Source organism: Gekko japonicus, unplaced genomic scaffold (assembly GCF_001447785.1).
Source record: "Gekko japonicus isolate JY-2015 unplaced genomic scaffold, Gekko_japonicus_V1.1 scaffold2328, whole genome shotgun sequence".
NCBI lineage: Eukaryota > Metazoa > Chordata > Lepidosauria > Squamata > Gekkonidae > Gekko > Gekko japonicus.
In genome coordinates, this window is record NW_015161474.1 from 181957 (window position 1) to 192861 (window position 10905).

General features: G+C 48.2%; 1 protein-coding gene across 1 annotated transcript in view; it reads left to right on the forward strand.

Annotated features, from left to right (window-relative positions):
• CDH9 (cadherin 9) overlaps positions 1-10905 on the forward strand; it is a 160840-nt gene that overhangs the window by 89776 nt on the left and 60159 nt on the right. The window contains exon 3 of the mRNA XM_015429143.1: positions 7284-7403. Within this exon, the coding sequence (XP_015284629.1) occupies positions 7284-7403 (120 nt within the window). The remainder of the gene's footprint in view (positions 1-7283; positions 7404-10905) is intronic.

Sequence of the window (10905 nt, forward strand, 5' to 3'; positions counted from 1 at the left end):
AGGGGAAGGGAAAGGAGTTTGTAAGCCACTCTGAGATGCCAAGTGAAGGGCGGGGTATAAATCCAATCTCTTCCTCCTCCTCCTCCTCCTCCTCCTACAAATGAACATTTCCTACATGGGTAGATTCTATGCTGCTCACAAACTGGGATTATGCATAGGCGGAAGGTGGGGCCAGCATACTCCTGCCCATTTATTTTCTAACCCGATTCCTGTTGAAATTGACATGCATAATGTTGATTTCAACATGGAGACTGTTGTCTGCAGTGAGCTGTTGGTGGTAAGAGCCAGTAAACACCAATGGGACTTACTTCTGAGTCAACATGCACCAGCATCAGGCTGAAATGGTGTGCATGCTTGCTTGAACATGTACTTAAACAAGTGAAGTTGTCTAATACTGTGTCAGAACATTGGTCTGTCAAAGTCAGTATTGTCAGATCTGACTAGTGGCTCTCCAGGGCTTTTTACGGAAGTTTTTCATATCACCTACTCTCTGTTGAAGACTCCAGGGATTGAAGCTGGGACCTTCTGCGTGCAAAACAGATGTTCTGCCATGACCTAACTCACCCACATGTGCTTTCCAACTTTCCTAGTCCTCACAGTCCCCAGCCACACATGCCGGAAAGCACGGGGGGGGGCTATTTGTGCTGTCACATTCTGATCCGCCATTATGCAATCAGACACGACGGCTGCACACCGGGGTTTCATCCTTCGGCACGCACTGCAAAGAGGACAGCCGGAGGGAATAGGCACGCGCTGGTGCGATCACACCGAACAAGTCCGTCTGCAGCCCATGGCAAACCATTTGCTAATAGATCTTTGCAGGTACTTTTTAACTGCTCATCTTCAGGGGCATGCCACTGGTTGGCCGCGGGTGCGCTACACTTTCCAGATGTTCTGGCGTAATCATGCCCCGAAAATCCGCCCAGCTTTCATGCCTTTCACGTGGCAAATTCTCTGTGTGACCGAGGCCCCAGATGATTTCCCCAAGATTCCCTTCCTCAGCACCTGCTTTCTTACTGTCTCCTTTCTCAGTCTGCCTGTTTTGCAGAATGAATTTCCTGTTGCTTTCCTGTCATCTTAAGAACATAAGAGACGCCAATGTTGGATCAGGCCAATGGCCCATCCAGTCCAACACTCTGTGTCACACAGTGGCCAAAAATACCAGGTGCCATCAGGAGGTCCAGCAGTGGGGCCAGGACACTAGAAGCCCTCCCTGCTCCTTCATCTTCCGGAGTCTTGTCCTCCCTCTCCGAGCCGCTGTCTCGTTCACTGTCCAATTCTTCCCATCTGGCAAGTGCTGCCTCCTCTGAGCTGGCGTGTCTCTTCAAAAAGTCTTGAGCTTTGAAAATGGAGTCAATCTTCTCCCTTTTATCTTTAAAATTGAAGATAAGTCCTTCTGGAATCAACCAGCGATAACTAATTTGGTGATTTTGCAAGAATAAGGTCAATCCTTTGTATGCCTTCCTCTTCATTCGAATTTCAAATGGAAATTCTGCTCTCCAATCTTCATAGGCATTGACGAAGACGCTCTCAATATTTGATCCCGAATTCTCTGCCTTGTAAACTTGACCACCACTTCTGCTGGCAAATTATTCATCTTTGTAAAGTTGGAATAGGCTCTGTAGTCCAGATCCATTTCCTCGCTTATTTTATCCGCTTCCCAGCCGGTGAGTGGTGCCAAAGGTTCCGCTAAAATACTTCGGATATCTTCTTTTTCCAATTCTTTTATGTCTTGAAATCGGAGAGTCAAATTTGATATTTCCATTTGAAGCATCAATAACTTTTTATCTTGCATTTCTTGATGCTTTCCCATTTTATCGACCTTCTTCTAGCCCTTTTGAGTATCTTCTGCTGAGACCAGACATTTCTGCACGATTTCCTCCATTTTCTTAGCTGTATCATTCAACTGCATCTGCTGGTTACTGAGAACACTTTCCATGCTTGTCAACGTTTGATTTATTTTTTGCATTTGCTCCATCAGAGGGCGCAGAAGCTCGCTCTCCTGTTGAGTGACAGCCGGCTCCAAGGGGCGGGAGCCAGCACCGGAAGTTCCTCCCAGCTTCTTTGCCGGCTTCTCCTGAAACTTTTTCTGCCCTGACATCTTTGTTTTATTGTTTACTTTTTAAAAGTTCGTGCTGCACAGCTAACGGATGGATCTTCCTGCCTCTCTTTTAACAATTCACCAAAAGGTAACACCACTCTTTTTGAATTTCACTCCCCCCCTCTTCTCTCTGTTAAATCAGTCTCTGTTTAGTTGGGGGGGGCTTTTCCCCTCCTTCCTTGCGCTTTTTCACTGGGGGGGAATGCGCTTCACTCCTTTTTCCTGTTTCCAACCGGCAACTCACAGTTTTGGCCGAATATCTTCCGTTCAAACGCTTTTCCGCTTCATCACTCGGTGACCTCCGGCGGCTCTGCTAGTCCCCGTGCGGGGCACTGCCGCGGCAAGGGCCATTGGGGCATGGGGCGAGCCTCAATTTCTGACCTTCGGGCTGGGAAAGAGGCACATCCCCTGGGAGCCCCGGATCGGAGCCTCTCCCTGAGGCTCCTTAGGGTCTCCGCTTGTGCGGATTCCCCCCCCTTAGCTGCGTGTGGGCGAATCACCTCCGGGAGCTTCCCGGAGTTGCGACCGCCATTCACAGAGACTAGACCGGAAGCCCAGAAATCAATATTTCTATACACCAGGAAAGGTCTCTTTGGGTGCCATGGCACTGACGGACACCATGTTGGGGGGCCCTGGTGTAGCATATGTGCATAGGTGCTGTCCCTGTCATAGGGAATGCTGCTTTTTCAAATATTCCCCATCATGGGGATGCTAACGACATGCCTACGGATGAACATTTCCTACATGGGTAGATTATATGCCGCTCACAAGCTGGGCTCATGCATAGGTGGAAGGTGGGGCCCACATACTCCTGCCCATTTATTTCCTAACCCTATGCATGTTGAAATTGACATGCATAATGTTGATTTCAACATGGAGACTGTTGTCTGCAATGAGCTGTTGATGGTACGTGCCAGTAAACACCATGGGACTTACTTCTGAGTCAACATCCACCAGCATCAGGCTGAAATGGTGTGCACCCTTGCTTGAACATGTACTTAAACAAGTGAAGTTGCCTAATACTGAGTCAGAACATTCGTCTGTCAAAGTCAGTATTGTCAGATCTGACTAGTTGCTCTCCAGGGCTTTAGACGGAAGTTTTTCATATCACCTACTCTCTGTTGATCGGAAGTTTTTCATATCACCTACTCTCTGCTCCTTTCCACTGGAGACTCCAGGGATTGAAGCTGGGACCTTCTGCGTGCAAAGCAGATGTTCTGCCATGACTTAACTCACCCACATGTGCTTTCCAACTTTCCTAGTCCTCCCAGGCCCCGGCCACACATGCCGGAAAACACGGGGGGGGGGGCAGTTGTGGCGTACCCATTATGCAATCAGACACGACGGCTGCACACCGGGGTTTCATCCTTCGGCACGCACTGCAAAGAGGACAGCCGGAGGGAATAGGCACGCGCTGGTGCGATCACACCGAACAAGTCCGTCTGCAGCCCATGGCAAACCATTTGCTAATAGATCTTTGCAGGTACTTTTTAACTGCTCATCTTCAGGGGCATGCCACTGGTTGGCCGCGGGTGCGCTACACTTTCCAGATGTTCTGGCGTAATCATGCCCCGAAAATCCGCCCAGCTTTCATGCCTTTCACGTGGCAAATTCTCTGTGTGACCGAGGCCCCAGATGATTTCCCCAAGATTCCCTTCCTCAGCACCTGCTTTCTTACTGTCTCCTTTCTCAGTCTGCCTGTTTTGCAGAATGAATTTCCTGTTGCTTTCCTGTCATCTTAAGGACATAAGAGACTCCAATGTTGTATCATGCCAATGGCCCATCCAGTCCAACACTCTGTGTCACACAGTGGCCAGAAATACTAGGTGACATCAGGAGGTCCACCAGTGGAGCCAGGACATTAGAAGCCCTCCCACTGTTGCCCCCCCCAAGCACCAAGAAGACAGAGCATCACTTGCCCCAGAGTCCCTATCTATACCTTGTGGCTAATAGCCACTGATGGACCTCTGTTAATACCCAGAGATTTGTGTTAATAATTTCTTCAAATCCCCCTCCTGATATCGCAGAGGTGGCTGCTTCCCTTCCAGCTGCAGAACTGACTTGAGACACAAATGCAGCCAGTTGATGATGCAGTCAATGTTTGGATCAGCAACATGGCCCAGCACAGTTTGGTGTGGTTTGGAGAGCCAGTTTGGTGTCGTGGTGAAGTGTGCGGACTCTAATCTGGGAGGACCGGGTTTGATTCCCCACTCCTCCACTTGCAGCTGCTGGTGTGACCTTGGGTCAGTCACAAGCTCTGGCACAGCTGTCCTTGAAAAAGAGCCGTTTGTGTCAGAGTTCTCTCAGCCCCACCCACCTCACAGGGTGTCTGTTGTGGGGAGGGGAAGGGAGAGGAGTTTGTAAGCCGCTCTGAGACTCCAAGGGAAGGGCGGGGTATAAATCCAATCTCTTCTTCTTCTTCTTCCTCTTCTTCTTCTTCATCAGCATCCTTTGGGTTGTTTCTATCCAGATGAAAAGCAGAGGGGGAAGAGGGAGGAGATTGGTCTATCAATTGCCTGTGTCAAAAGATATCATAGAAGACGTGAACGAGCTCGCTGATCCGTGTTTCATTCACAGCATACCCTGCCCTGAGCCACTTCTGTATTGACGTTTCCCAAGGACTGTCAGAGCACATTCATTCATCACATTTGAATCTCATTCAAAACACCAGTCTGGAAGTAGTCTTCAATTTAGCTTACTGTTGTTGCTGTCATGCTGCTGTTTTTAACCCCAGCTCAAGGCATGTAGTACATGATTCTCCCCCTCTCGACAACCTTGTGGGGTGGGTTAGCCTGAGAAAGAAGGAGTGCCCCCGAGACCTTCAAGACAGAGTTGAGATTTGAACTCGTCTCCCCGGGCTTTATCCAAAACTCCAGCCACTACACAACACTGCTTCTCACAATACCCTTTCTCATGCCCGGGATGCGCCCCATGGGGGTACACTACCTTCCGCCATCTGGCCGGTCCTGACCCCAGGTGCTCCACAAGCCTCAGAATAGGGGTAGAGGTTTTGGTCACCCCTTTTTCCTCCTCCCACCTGATTGACTCCATTTTCCACCGTGGAGTCCCCAAGGCTTTCTTCCTCCCCAGCCTGCTGATCAGAGCTCCCTTGTAACCCACCACTGTCTTGCGAGAACCAACATCTGTCCCTCTGCTGAATGCCTGCATCGGCCACTGACGGGGTCACTGGGGCTGAAAGCTGCCCTTCGAGGAGGTATGTCTGCCACTGGTTCCTGGTGGCCCTGGCCCCGCCTAGAGCTCCGCCTCCCCATCTCACCCTCGGCATTGGGCACACCCATCTCGCCACCTGAGAAGGTTTGCTGGGAGAGGCCAAGGCAGGGCGAGCCTCAGACCTTGCTCCCAGGAGGGAGCCACCCGGGACTGATGGGTGCTGGGGCTGTTTCCTTGGCTCAGGGCCCTCTAAGTCCCGAGAACCTGAGCTAGCCCTCCCCAAGCCTCTCGCTGCAGTGTGTGTCATGAGCGGGGCCATCTGCCTCCTGGAAGCCCATCGTGGTGTGACTGCTTACCCTGCCTGTGTCCCTGGGATAGGAAAGCACTCCAGAGAGTTATCATCACAGCCCAGAAGATTATTGGCTGTCCTCTCCCATTCATGGAAGAATTGTATAGTTCTCGATGCTTGAAAAAGCAAAGAACATTTTGCAGGATTTGTCACACCCTGAACACTCCCTGTTTGAACTGCTGCCTTCGGGTAGAAGATATAGGACAATTAAAACAAGGACAAAGAGATTAAAAAACAGTTTTTATTCGAGAGCTATTATTGCTTTAAATGCTGTATGAATTGGAATTTGGGTGACATTGGTGGTTTAAGTTGCAATGTGAACCTTAAGGGAGTTATGGGATGGTTGTGAATGGTTGTGTGAGTGTATATGAGTATGGTTGTAGACCACCGAATGATTGCATCTTAATTTCGTTGTACTATGTACAATGACAATAAAGTATATTATTATTGTTTCCCCTTATCTCTAGCTATCCCAATGTTCTTTGCTGGCTTCCCTCTCCCCCTGGCTCTGCCCAACGTGGGTGACTTCACCCAGGTTTTGGGAGGGGCTGCAGGGTTTTCTGGTTCAGTGGTGCCTTGGACGAGCTGCGGTGAGGTTCCAGGGAGGGCTTTGGGCCCAGCCCCAACACCCTTGTGGAAATAGGTCCAGGCCAGCAATAGTGAGGGGCTGCCAAGAGTTTTGTAGCTGAACAGGAGTCTGAGCACGACGACTTCGCTCAAGTCAGCAGAGGTTTCTGCAGGTTCCAACCCGCAAATGGGCAAAATCAACAACTCCTGTTTTCTCCATTGTGGCTCCTGGCCTGTGGAACGGCCTTCCCAAGGAGGTCAGGAAAACTCTCCTTGCCTTCTGAACCCTTCAAAAGGGCTTTTTCCGCGCAGGTCATAGGGCTGCCTTGTACGGAATGGTTTTGCAAACTTGCTTGGCTGAACGATTAAGGACTCTCACCTAGACTGCTGTGTATTTTTTGTAATTTCTGTACCACTTAATGCACCACGTGCTTACTTAAGCGATGCTTCAGCTCTTTCTGGTGGTTCCAGAGTTCTAAAACCCTAATGCGTTGATTACTGAATGTCCCATTTTTATTTTTATTTTTGGTGATTCTAGCGACTCACTAGGCGTAATCCACTTTGAGTCCCTGTGAGGAAGTTGGACTATAAATAACACAAATAAATAAAAAAAATATATAATCAGACAATTCAAATAGCGTTTACTGAGACAAACAGCAGCTCTTCAGGGCCCAAGCTACAGATCTTTCCTATCAGTTACCTCCTACTCTTTTTAACTTGGAGAAGCCGGGGATTGAACTGGGGACCTTCTGCATGCCAAGCAGATGTTGTCTACCATCCGGGCCGTGGCTTCTTGCCAAGCTTTATACTGACATTCTGACTGCTACCCTATGTTTTTAGATTGTAGTGATGAAGCGCCAGGTTTGCCGTTGCCATCGGATGAGAGCAGACGTTGTTTTGCGAGCACCAGTTCACTCCAGTGCATTTGGGATCCCTGGCTATCATTGTCCTGACACATGCAGCACATTCATACATGCGCTCGACAGAGCAGGCCAGCCAGTAAATATTTATGTTCCTGCACCGCTTGCCTCTAAGACTTCATCTCATTTCATATTGTGGGTTTCTTGTCAACCTCGCTGTCTTGCTCCGATTCAGGCACTTCTGTCATCCAAGTGACAGCTACCGACGATGACGATTCGAACTACGGCAACAGCGCCAAAGTCGTTTACAGTATCCTCCAGGGCCAGCCGTATTTTTCAGTGGATCCAGACACAGGTCAGAAAGTCTGCCGTCTTTGCTTTGTTCTAATTATGTTTGGCGTTGCTTCCTTCTAATTATGTTCGGGCATTGACAGCCTTTTCAATTTCATCTTGTTTTTCAAATATTTACACCCTACGTTCCGCCCCCTTAAAAGAGAGGTTTTCATTAACCTATTCAAATAACTCAAGATGGGTCGCCGTGCTAGTCTGTCTGTAGCAGTAGAAAAGAGCAAGAGTTCATTAGCACCTTGGAGACTAGCAAAATCTGTGGCAGGGTATGACCTTTCGTGAGTCACTGCTCAGTTCTTCAGTTCTGAAAAAGTGAGCCATGACTCACGAAAGCTCCTCCCCTGCCACAATTTTTGCTAGTCTTCAAAGTGCTACTGGACTCTTGCTCTTTTCTATTCAAATTGCTGCTTATCCAGGGCTATTTTTGGGCAGGAACACTCAGGAACAGAGTTCCGGCTGGCTCCCGAGTTGGCCACGCCCAGCAGGAACTCATTAGCATAATAGGCCACACCCAACAGCAGAAACTCATTAGGATTGGCTACATTAGGGGGGTGTGGCCTAACATGCAAAGAAGTTCCTGCTACAAAAAAAGCTCTGGGTTTTGACAACAAACAAGGTAGAATAAGAAGCAAAAGGTGGGTGTGGCTGGATGACCACACTTCTGGTAATGTGTGGGTGTGGCCTAATATGCTAATGAGTGGTGCTGTCAGGGGTGTGGCCCAATATGCTAATGAGTTTCTGCTGTTGGTTGTGGCCTATTATGCTAATGAGTTCCTGCTGGGCTTTTTCTACAGCTTATCCAGGGGTCATTTCGTAGAAAAAGAGCTAGGGGGACTCATTAGCATAACTCATTAGCATATGCCACACCCCCTGACATCACCGGAAGTGTGTCCTCCCCACAGCCGGCGGCGACCTCCAGCGGGCATCAGCAGGGAGCTCCAGGCCCCGCCCTCCCGCACCTCACCCGGGGGGATGGCGTCCCCCCGCGTCCCCCCCTAAATGACCCCTGAGCTTATCCATATGTGTTCATTGGGCACACTCATGGCTAGCTCCAAGATTTTGGGCCAAGGGTCTCCTAAATTGCCCCTCTTAACCTGGAAGGGGCACCATGAGCAAGCCAGGAATGACCTTAGGATTCTCTGACCTTTGTGGGTACATCATGCAACTGAAGAATGCCCGTTCTGGAGAGAAAGGGGGTGGGTTTGGCTATCCTGTGACCCACATCAAATGCTAGGCTGCACACAGGTCCACTGTCACAGGTGTGCTTTGGGGACAGTGTTTACTTATGTGCAGATGACCGTGTTTTAAAAGGATGAAGCTATAGAGTCATTTGTCTATGCACTGGGTGAAACTTTGGAACCAAGGTGGAATTTATCTCCAAACTGTTAAGTGGCTATTATTTGGGGGGACTGCCCACTTGTGAGGAAGTTGTTATAAGGACAAAGTTGCACAGTGACTTTTAACCCCCACCCCCAATTGCAACTGGGGTACATCCCCCCCCCATCGTTTCTGAACGTTAAAGTTGCTTCCTGAGTAGACATCCCCTCTGAGAGTAGCCTTGCAAAAAACCTACATAGATCAGAGATGAGCACCTGATTCGTAGACTCAGTCATTTGGCATCTCTTTCATGTCATCTACATAAGCATGACAAATGCCAAGTTGCAGCTGGTGAGTAGATTACGTTGCATTGGTTCTGCGATATTCTGGTATGACTAATCCAAAATGAGAAGGGGGAAAAATAGTTCTTGGTCAACAGAATAAAAATAATGAAATGATCTTCAACACCATGGGATTTGGGGGAAAAAAATCTGTTCTCTTGCCTGGTGGTTTCTGAATTGCGCGATTCTAAATATAGCAGCATAATAAAAATATTTTAATCGGTATTGGGTAGAAGCGATCTGAGCTAAACTGATAGGCGCAGCTCATTCAGGGTCGCTGCTTGCTTCTTCCTGAATAACTCAAGTTACCCATTTGAATCCAGCTTCGTGAAAGGGTCAGGAAGAGCCATCAGGAAAGATGCAGACAGGTTCTTTTCTCCATCTCAGCTAATTCCCTTCTTTACTATAGCCTTTGTGCCACGTGGCTTTTATCCATGGAAGTCTCATGATCCCCAGTGTAGCTTTCTTCTTTGCTGGCCAAAATGGACCCCCTCCTCCCTTTTTCACCAGTGGAAAAGGTGGTTGGATCAACACACCAAGAGCAAGCAGCATTCTCTCTAGTCAGACCTATGCATGCAGCTAAAAACAGAACAAACCAAACTCACAACACATGAGTCCTTTTACAGACACCATTTAAATCAACAAGTGAACAACTGTAGAGCAGGGATGGGCACAAACTACATTTTTGCATTTTAGTTTGGCTTCATGGCCAAACCATAAAGCCATATGAATCAGTAGGCTGGTTTGAGAACTGATCTTGTTCCTTTTGTTTTGTGAGCCATTAAAAGTTTAAACCCCTGGTTTTTGCTCCCCACTGCTTTTGCAGACAGCAGAAAGCAGTGGTTTAAATGGCTCCCAACCATTTAAACCAAACAGCTGAGTGGTGGGGAGCTCCCCACCACTCAGCTGTTTGTTTGTTTGTTTGTTTTTGTGAGTGAAGAGCAGAAAGCAGGGGTTTAAACCCCTGCTTTCCACTCTTCATGAGCCAGCATTAACTACCATGAACCACATCAAAATTCATGAAAGTTCATGCTGGTTCTTCAGTTTGCAAACATTGCTACACGAACCATCCAAAATTCCTGACAAACTTTAGTTAATCAGGCAGTTCATGCTGATCCCTAGTGTAGAAGGGGAACAGGAACAAACATGCTGGCCCCACTCTCCTCACTGCACAGTTGACAGCTTCAAAGCTTGGAGTTTATGTATTTTGGAACTGGGAACTGTATGCATGTAAACACCCTCCCAATACTGAGGAATTTTTAAAAAACAAAATGTAATCCTTTATTTTTTGACTAATCTATCTCATCACAGTGTAATATAAAAGCTATAACAAAAATTAAGCTAAATAAGCCAAGAAAAAAAAATCAACATAGTACCTAACTGGGCTTTATCCAACAAACTGGCATCTACAGTTGGATCCAATCGTTCCCAATCTAGGGCTGCCAGCCTCCAGGTGGGACCTGGGGATCCCCCGGAATTACAGCTCATCTTCAGACTACAGAGATCAGTGTTCCCTCTAAGCTGAGTTAGTGTGAGCTAGCTCACAGTTTTTTAGCCTCTGGCTCACACATTTTTGTCACAGCTCAGGAAGGAGGGCTCCAAGCTAATCGATGCAGTAGCCAAATCACTCGCTCACAACTTTAATGCCAGTAGCTCACAAAGTAGAATTTTTGCTCACAAGACTCCACAGCTTAGAGGGAACATTGACAGAGATGAGTTCCCCTGGGGAAAAATAGATGCTTTGGAGGGTGGGCTTTATGGCATTGTACCTCACTGAGGTCCCCGTCCTCCCCAGGCCCCACCCCAAAATCTCCAGGAGCTTCCCAACCTGGAGATGGCAACTCTACCCCT